This window comes from Crocodylus siamensis, chromosome 12 (genome assembly GCF_052110815.1).
Source record: "Crocodylus siamensis isolate JL-2025a chromosome 12, ASM5211081v1, whole genome shotgun sequence".
Taxonomy (NCBI): Eukaryota; Metazoa; Chordata; order Crocodylia; family Crocodylidae; genus Crocodylus; species Crocodylus siamensis.
The window spans coordinates 29901415-29911013 of NC_143406.1; the positions used below are offsets into that span (position 1 = coordinate 29901415).

Here is a 9599-nt window from a genome sequence, read left to right on the forward strand (position 1 = left end):
CCAGAGGAAGCAACACATTACTCTGACCCAGCTCTGCAGCATCTGTATAGATTGGGCATTTCAGCAGGGGGTTTTTGGCTCTTGTAGCTAAAGCTGATTCAATCAGCTATTAAATAAAAGCACCAAAAAAGCCACACTAAAGTGCCTGATCTATACAGATGTCAGGTGAGCCTGGTCCAACTAAGGTGCATGCCTCTTCTGGGCATGCATAGGGCTTGGCATGGGAAGGCACTGAGTGTAAAGTAAAGCACCATTTAGGGGGTTTGTTTATGTCTGCAAGAGCTGACTTGTCCAAACCAGCTAGTGATGGAGCAATTTTCTCTAAAGCTCTTCCCACAAAACAAGCTTATTTTGCATGAGTTGCTAGAACAAATTCACAGGTGACTGAAAATGATTTTATATATTCCCACGAAACTCTAAGCTTGGCTGCCCTTCCATTGATTTGAATATCCCATGGGCCTGCCTTGACTCCTTTGTCTTGGCTCACCCAGACTGGAGTGTAGATGACTTGCTGGGGTCCATCTGTTACTTACAGATATGAAAAAAAAACCAGCACGTTACTTTCTGCTTGGCACGCCCCCGCACTACCACAGTGCGTGCTGAGACGAGGCATCACATTAGTTTGACCTGGATTGCGCAGCATCTGCATAGATTACATACTTCAGCTGGGCTTTTTGATGCTTTTATCCAGTAGCTGATTGAATCAGCTTGGGATAAAAGTGCCAAAAAACCCTGCTGAAGGGCCTAATGTATACAGACGCTGGGAAGCTCGATGAAACTAATATGCTGCTTCTTCCATAGAATAATAGGGTCCTATTATGAAGGGACCTCAGGAGGTCATCTTGTACAACCTCCTGCTCAAAACCGGACCATCCCCAACTGGATCATTCCATCAAGGGCTTTGTCAAGCCAGGCCTTAAAATCTCCAAGGATGAAGATTCCATGACCTTGCTAGTAATCCTTTCCAGTGCTTCGCCACCCTCCTAGTCAGAGTGTTTCTTAATATCCAACCTAAACCTCCCTTGCTGCAGTTTGAGACCATTGCTCTTTGTTCTGTCATCTGCCACCACTGAAAATGGTCTAGCTTCATCTGAACTACTCTTCAGGTAGTTAAAGGCTGCTATCAAATCTCCCCATAGTCTTCTCTTCTCCAAACTAAATAAGCCCTGTCCCCTCAGCCTCTTTTTAGAAGACATGTGCCCCAGCTCCCTAACGATTTTAATTGCCCTCTACTGGACTCTCTCAACTTGTCCGCATACTTTCTATATGGTGGAGGGGGGAGGGGTTCCAAAACTGGACATAGTACTCCAGATGTGGCCTCACTAGCACAAAATAGAGCAGAATAATTACTTCCCTCAATCTGCTGACAACGTTCCTACTTATGCAGCCCAGTATGCTGTTAGCCTTCATGGCAGCAAAGGCACACTGTTGACTTGAATCCATCTTCTTGTTCATTGTACCCCCTGATCCTTTTCTGCAGAGCTGTTGCTTAGCTGGTTAGTCCCCAGGCTGTTGCAGTGCATGGGATTCTTCTGTCCTAAGTGCAAGACTTTGCATTTCTCCTTGTTGAACCTCATGAGATTTCTTTTGACCCAATCCCCAAATTTCTCTAGGTCACTCTGAATCCTAACCCTACCAGTGTATCTTCTACACCCCCAGCTTGATGGCATCCATGAACTTGCCTTAGGATGCAGTACATCCTGTCTTCCAGATTCTTAATGAAGATATTGAAAAAAACTGGACCCAGTACTGACCCCTGGGGCACTATTGGATACTGGTTTCCCACTAGAACTTGAGCCATTGATCACTACCTTCTGAGCCTGATAATGCAGCCCACTCATCCAACCCATATTTCTTCCGCTTGCTTGCAAAATGCTGTGGAGAAAGTTTAGCAGGGCTTTCGATAGTCGAGGTATATCACATCCACTGCTTTCTTTGCATCCACAGAGCCAGTTATCTCATTATAGAAGGCAGTTAGGTTGGTCAGGCATGACTTGCCCATGATGAATCCATGCTGACTGTTTGTGATCACTTTCTTCTCCTCCAAGTGCTTAGAAATAGATTCCTTGAGGACTTGCTCTATTATTTTTTCAGGGACTGAGGTGAGGCTGACTGGTCTGTTGTTTCCTGGATCCTCTACCTTCCCTTTCTTAAAGATAGGCAATATATTTGCCATTTTCCAATCATCTGGGACCTCCCCCAATCACCACGAGTTTTTAAAGATAATGGCCAGTGGCTCTGCTAGCACATTAGCCAACTCCCTCAGCACCCTTGGATGCATCCCATATGGTCCCATGCACTTGTACATGTCTAGCTTTTATAAATAGCCCATAACCTGTTCTTTAACCACTGAGGGATGCTCACCTTCTCCCCAAACTGTGCTGCTCAGTTCAGCGGGCTGGGAGATGACTTTGCTTGTGAAGACCAGAGTTAAAACAGACATTGAATACTTGATCATTTTTGGCCTCATCTCGTACTAGGTTGCCTGCCCTATGCAGTAAGAGACCCACACTTTCCCTGACTTTCCTCTTGTTGCTAACATACTTCAACTCTAGTTGTGCTTTCCCGATTTCATCTGTGCATGCCCAAGCAATATTCTTACATTCCACCCTAGTCATCTGTCCAAACTTCCACTCCTTGTAAGCTTCCTTTTTTTTTGTTTAAGCTCACTGAAGAGTTCTCTGCTATGCCAGTCTGGTTGCCTGCCATATTTGCTATTGTTCCTGCACATCACGATGGTTTGTTCCTGTGTCCTCAGTAAGGTTTCTTTAAAATAAACCAGCCCTCCTCCTTTCCCCCTCAGACTAGCCTCCTGGAGGAGGCTGTTCCCTGAGGGAGTCTAAGTCTGTTTTTCTGAAGTCCAGGGTCCATAATCTGCTGCTTTCTGGTAAAGCACTGGGGGGTTGTTTGTTTGGGGGGAGGGAGTGGGTAGCTAACGTCTGTCAGCACCCCAAATGTTTGGCCAAAGGTACCAAAAAAGTAGTAGGATCTTCAACACATACTGCACACGTGATAATGAAATAATATTGTTAGACTCCCTCAGTTTGTGTGTGGTGCTAAGATGTTGTCTGTGCTGCTGCAGATGGTGCGTGTCCCCTGAAGATCTTATTGCAGGAGTGACCACAGGCTTAGTACTTAAAGACAAAAGCTTGGCAGGGTTTATTACTCACAAAGCACCTAATCATTACAATACATGGCCAAGAGATTATAGTGTGTCAGCCATGATACTTGTGGAAAGGTATAGATAGGTATAATAGACTTAGGGGGCAAAAATATTAAGCCTTCTTATACAACTTCTTGTTTACAGAAGTTGTGTACCTTTTAGTTCTCATCAAATACTAAAACATTGTTTGGTGACATCATGACATCCTAGTGTCTACATGGAGACATAATACAACCCTACAACTAAGTAGGAAGTTATACTTACTGTGTCATTTTAGGCCTTGAGCATTCATCCTTATTTTGGTTTCTTGTGCTGGTCTTATCATTCACTCTTATCCATTAGTCTTGGGAGAAGTAATTTTCCCGCACGTTCTAGTCTATGTAAGCAATCTATGAAAATGGGTTGTTCCATCCACAGTGGTGCTTACTTTGGTCAGTCCTTTTACCAGAACCTTTGATGGAGTTGACTCTGAATGGTTGTATTAATCCATTTTCTAGCGAAGCCTACAAATGTTCGCTGTAGATACTGGGTTTACAGTAAATCTTCTTAGATTGCCACTTTAAAAAAATCTAATTATAGGCCGGTTAGTCTCACCTCAATCCTAGGCAAGCTGTTCGAGAAAATTATGCTGGCACACATCCAGGAGGGGCCAGCAGGAGACTGCATGCTTAGGGGCAACCGACATGGGTTCATCAGTGGAAGGTCCTGTCAGACCAACCTGGTGGCCTTTTACGATCAGATCACCAAATCGTTAGATGCAGGGGTAGCAGTGGATATAATCTTCCTGGACTTCCGGAAGGCTTGTGACACCGTCTCTCACCCCATTGTCATTAAGAAACTGGGGGGCTGTGGTGTAGACACCCACACAGTCAAATGGGTCGCCAACTGGCTGGAGGGCCGCACCCAGAGGGTGGTAGTAGATGGGTCCTTCTCAACCTGGAAGGACGTGGGCAGTGGGGTTCTGCAGGGCTCAGTCCTCGGGCCTGCACTGTTCAACATCTTCATCAGCGATTTGGATGAGGGGGTAAAAAGCACCCTGTTCAAATTTGCTGATGACACTAAGATGTGGGGGGACGTGGGTACATCGGAAGGATGCAACAGGCTACAACCAGACCTCGACAGGTTACAAGGGTGGGCGGATGAGAATAGGATGGGTTTCAACACAGACAAGTGCAAGGTGATGCACCTTGGGAGGAACAACCGGCACCATTCCTACAGGTTGGGGAACTCCCCTCTTATCAGCACGGAGGCGGAAAGGGATCTGGGGGTCATCATTGACTCCAAGATGAACATGGGCCGGCAGTGTGGGGATGCAGTCAGGAAGGCCAACCGCACCTTGGCATGCATCCACAGATGCATCTCGAGCAGGTCCAAGGAGGTGATCCTCCCCCTCTATGCGGCACTGGTCAGGCCGCAGCTGGAGTACTGCGTCCAATTCTGGGCGCTGCACTTCAAGAGGGATGTCGACGGCATGGAGAGGGTCCAGAGCAGGGCCACTCGCATGATCAGGGGGCAGCAGGGCAGGCCCTATGAGGACAGGCTGCAGGACCTGAACCTGTTCAGCCTCCACAAGAGAAGGCTGAGGGGGGGATCTTGTGGCCTGTTATAAACTAGTCAGGGAGGATCAGCAGGCATTGGGGGAGTCACTGTTTCCCCAGGCACCGCCAGGAGTGACCAGGAATAACGGTCACAAGCTGGCAGAGGGTAGGTTTAGGTTAGACATCAGGAGGCGCTACTTCACGGTCAGGGCGGCTAGGGGCTGGAACCAGCTTCCAAGAGAAGTGGTGCAGGCTCCTACCCTGGGGGTGTTTAAGAGGAGGTTAGATGAACATCTTGCTGGGGTCATTTGACCCCAGTATTCTTTCCTGCCATGGCAGGGGGTCCGACTAGATGATCTGCTCGGGTCCCTTCCGACCCTACAAACTGAAACTATAATTAACATATAATCAGAATGAAAAAGCAGAGAAAAATGATGATCCTTTTAAAGAAAACAAATTCACAAAATAGCTTTGTTTTTACCATAGTATTCTTATCCTCATAGTCCTTCTAAGAAATGTTGGACTGGTACATATCTCATGTGAAACTACAGCATTCTTTATTAAGTGTTTATTTTTATGCTTCCTAGGCTCTTGAACATTTTTCCCATCTTCCTCCATTTCCAAGAATACCTCCATATCCAAAACTTACGGATGAATTCAAAGACACTCCTCCTCCTCAGAAGCCTGAACTAAAATTGGCTCAGGTACAAAATCCAGCAGGTATTGCACTTTCATGGACTGTTACAGAAATTGATCCCAAGTGTGCACCTATAGAGAGTTATCATTTGTTCCTGTTCCATGAAAGCTCTAATCACAGAACTGTATCACAATGGAAGAAAATAGGAGAAATAAAGGCTTTACCCCTGCCAATGGCTTGTTCTTTATCCCAGTTCACAGTATTAAAGAAGTACTATTTTACTATACAGGCAAAAGATGTTTGTGGACGCTATGGACCATTTTGTGATATACAATCAATTACTTTGTTTCCTTTGGAAACCTTAACAAAAGATTTATAATCTACCTCAATAACTATATTATGCAGTTGTTTCCATTTAAAGTATTATATTTTTACTTATCAATAATTCAGGGCCAAAGGATTAATAATGCTATGAATGGTATTCACTCAGGCTCTTTCCTAACTGTCACGTGTATTATTACTTATTTATATTATGGATTTTGTTCTTAAAATCTTCCAAACATGTTTTGAGAATCTTGAAAATGAAGGGGGTTTTGGTAGGGTTTTTTTGTTGACTGCAGGTCTGTATTTCAGTTATTGTATATTTTGATCCCTTATTTCCATTGCTTTCAAAGATGATAATTATGAACTGAATATACTTAGAAAAACTAGAATAAAAGTTAATATGATAAATTTGGGGGTTTTGATGATACTTGTAAATCATGAGATGCGAAAGCTAACATATGACAGTACTGGGAGTTTTGCTTTTTTCCTTTTTTGTATATCTGGAAAAACGGGATTTGTTGTGTTCTTTCTCCTTCACTAAATAACACAAGCTTACAAGAATTAAAACTTTTCTGATACTGATTTAATTCAGATAGTAATACAGTACTAGCCTCCAGTATATGAATCCTCCGACAACTGCTTGTACCTGTGAATATTGCTGTGATTCAAGTAATGTTATTTCAGTATTACCACTCACTTAAGGTTATTTAATCAGTCTGCTGACTACTGAAACTTTTAGGGAAACTCGGTTATAACAAAAAAAAATAGAATAAGATTTTTGTTTTCATGCATCTAAAGTAGGGGTCGGCAACCTTTGGGGGGGGTAACGGGCTAAATAACACTGTTCACCGGCCTTGACTCAACACTTCTGACCCAACCGTTCTCATAACCACCACAGCCACTTCTCCTAGCCACTGCTGTGCATGTTAGTTCTCTCCCCTGTTACCACTTCAGAAGTTTTGTCCTACCCACTCGCCCTCCAACTGAAATTGCTGTCAATATCTAAGCTTCATGAGCAGGATAAAATGCTTTATGGGCTGGATCCTGCTCGTAGGCTGTAAGTTGCCAATCCCTGTTTTAAAGCAAGAACAAAGCTCTTGGGGGAAAGTCACTTAAATTGATTATATAAATACGTATTTTCTGCTGCTGTATAAATATTCCCATATTTGTGCCTTCCGACTGTTAGTGGCTACACTTGCATTTAGGTGCCACCACAAACCACCCAGTTATAGTACCATGATACTTATCAACATTTTTATATTACAAAGAGGTAGGTTACACATTTATTAAAGATTGTTCCTGAACATTAACTTACAAAGTGATTAAAGTGTCATAGCAGTTGCCTTTCCAATTGTGTAAATATTTATAATAAAAGTGAATTGAGAGTGATAAGTGCAATGTATTCTGTTAAGCAAAGGTGTAAAGAATTGAGTGATAGTCTGATTCATTTAATTTTAACAAATCTGACAAAATGAAGGCTGAAGAGGGGATATGTGTGCTGCCCATGGGACAGCAATGGGAGAGAAAGATCACCTCATAAGGAAAAACAGAAAACCACTAAACCTAAAGGATGAAACTGGCACAATGACGTATGGGTATTAAAAAAGTCATGAGCAAATTTAGGCTAGAAATTGAAATAAGATTCCTAACTATTTAGAGCAGTGAGGCTTTTGAACAGCCTTCCAATCCTAATAATGTAAGCAAAAAAATAACTATTTTTAAAGATGGTACTTTATAAATGGATAAAGTGATACTGGTAGACTGTAGTCAATGATCCCTTAGGTCACTTCCAGTTCTGTGTTCAGTTCTCTGGAGAAGGATGTTTCAGGAGTCCAAAACTACCATACAGTTTCAGAATCTGGTACCTATAATAACTTCTACATTTGATAGCATCAGCTTCTATGGAAGAGACACTGTTTGATTATTCTGTTTGACATCCTCGGAACCCATCCTCACTGCAAGATCATTCTACCGGTATTAGAAGTGCTTTTACAACTAGCCAAACCAGTATGATCAAATTCAATTGAGAATCTGCTACGTTTAAAGAGCCCAAGAAATGTTACCAGCTACACTATTTACATCTATCATTTTTATATTCTCTTCTCCAAATTTTCTGACAGTGGTTGCAGTGTCCAACTTACAAAAAGTTAGTTTGGTTTATTTTCTTTCATCTGCTAGAACAGTGATTCTCAACCAGGGTGATGCAGCAGCACCCTGGAGTGCCCTCAGATCCTTTCTGTAGCATGACTCCTTAGATAAGAAGTGTAATATGTGACATGAGGTAGTATCCCTGTCCCACTTACCACCAGAGATGGACTATTTTAACAACCAAAATATAATTAGGACAAGAGAATCTTTAAAAATAGCGCAAGGAAGATTTAAAAGAAGCCTGTAGCCCATCCTAAGATCAGGGATTAGATCTCGATCATGCCTAACTTGCTGGTGAAGTCTTGGTTCATAAACCTGGGCTTCTCCTGCACCAGCAGGATGAAACTAAGTGGCTGACTGTCAGTTGGGGCTGGGAACCAAACCAGTCCCTGGTCCCAGTTGATAATCAGCTGGGTACACAGGGAGCCTGGCACTAAGCTGTCTCAGTCTAATGCCAGCCTCTCCGTACACCCATATGGTGTCCAGCTGCACACAGGACTTGATGGGCTCCCCACACACAGAGAGCCTGGCAGCAGCCTGCAGCAGCCTGGTGCTAGACTTACTATGCACGTCAAGCTATCAAGCCTCATACACCACTCAGTACTGGGAGCCCGACACCAAGACTGTGGACCAATGCTGGGCTCCCTGTGTGGGGAGTCATCAAACCTCATGCCACCCAACTGGGTGGCACACGGGATTTTGACATGGGTTCTGAACACACATCCAGTTTAAGCCCTAATACAAATGTGCCACAAGTTGCACATTATGTGGAATAACTTTGTGGCTTGTTTACTGCATCATCATGCCTTAATTGACTTAGCATGCATAGTCTCATTAGTATTTAAGATGCAATTAACCCATACCCAGTTTTGAAAAAGGGGGAACAAAATGAAATCTAAAAACTTTCACAGAATGAAATCTCTGCCATATTTGACAGTCATATAGAATAAATGCATGTTGCTCTTTAATATGGCTATGAAAAAAAAGGCAGAGCATCACAAAATTCTCAGGATGTAGTGAATTTAATTGACATACAACAACTTCCAGGGTACACTGATAGATTTGGCTAGATAGTTGTAATACAGAGAAGGTATGGATTAATGGTCAGAAGCTGAAGGAAGTGGGAAGAAAAATGGGGCTTACCAAGCAGGATAAAGCCAAATCCAATGTAAAGGTGATGTGTTTGGATGAGGTTATCCAGTCATTGATAATTGACCTCAACAAGTTAATGTATATATTTAGAAGCATTAATTTAGTAAATAGTTTGATGAGAGAGAAAATTTAAGGCACATACACAGATGAGAAATGCTTGCTACTTTTTTCTGTAGTGGACTTTTAGCTTCAAATTAATATTAAGAAAAGTCAATCTTCAGACACATGAGACCATTATATGACATCTACTGTTTTATATCATGTAGTATCCAGAGACTTACAAAGAAAGAAAAATTACTTAACCCTTTGAAAATAAAGTATGACAAATTCTGGGGCCAATAAAGGAGAGTGATACATGTAGAAGGCCTCATAAGGAATGGCACAAAGTCTTTGAAGAGTCTATTATAGTAAAAATAGTAAAATCCTAATGTTTTCAGTGGGCAAGGTCTTCGGTTAGAATGATGGCACTCTGATCAACTAAGCAGCTGTTGGAAAGCTCTTCCTATGGCATTCAGGCTCGCGGTAAATCAAGAAGAAGATGGAATAATAATGCTGAGTAGAGCTACATAATACTCATGCCAAAAGATTCACCCCTTTCCTGCCCACTCTTCCTGTTGTATCCCAGGTTTCCTTATAC

General features: G+C 42.7%; 1 protein-coding gene across 7 annotated transcripts in view; it reads left to right on the forward strand.

The window, feature by feature from the left end:
- The window catches only part of ATF7IP2 (activating transcription factor 7 interacting protein 2), a 55180-nt gene extending 48126 nt beyond the window's left edge, over positions 1–7054 (forward strand). For all 7 annotated transcript variants that reach the window (XM_090023849.1, XM_090023851.1, XM_090023848.1 and 4 more), the window contains one exon: positions 5289–7054. In XM_090023849.1, the coding sequence (XP_089879975.1) occupies positions 5289–5717 (429 nt within the window). In that variant the 3' untranslated portion in view covers positions 5718–7054. The remainder of the gene's footprint in view (positions 1–5288) is intronic.
- The last annotated feature ends 2545 nt before the right edge of the window (positions 7055–9599 follow it).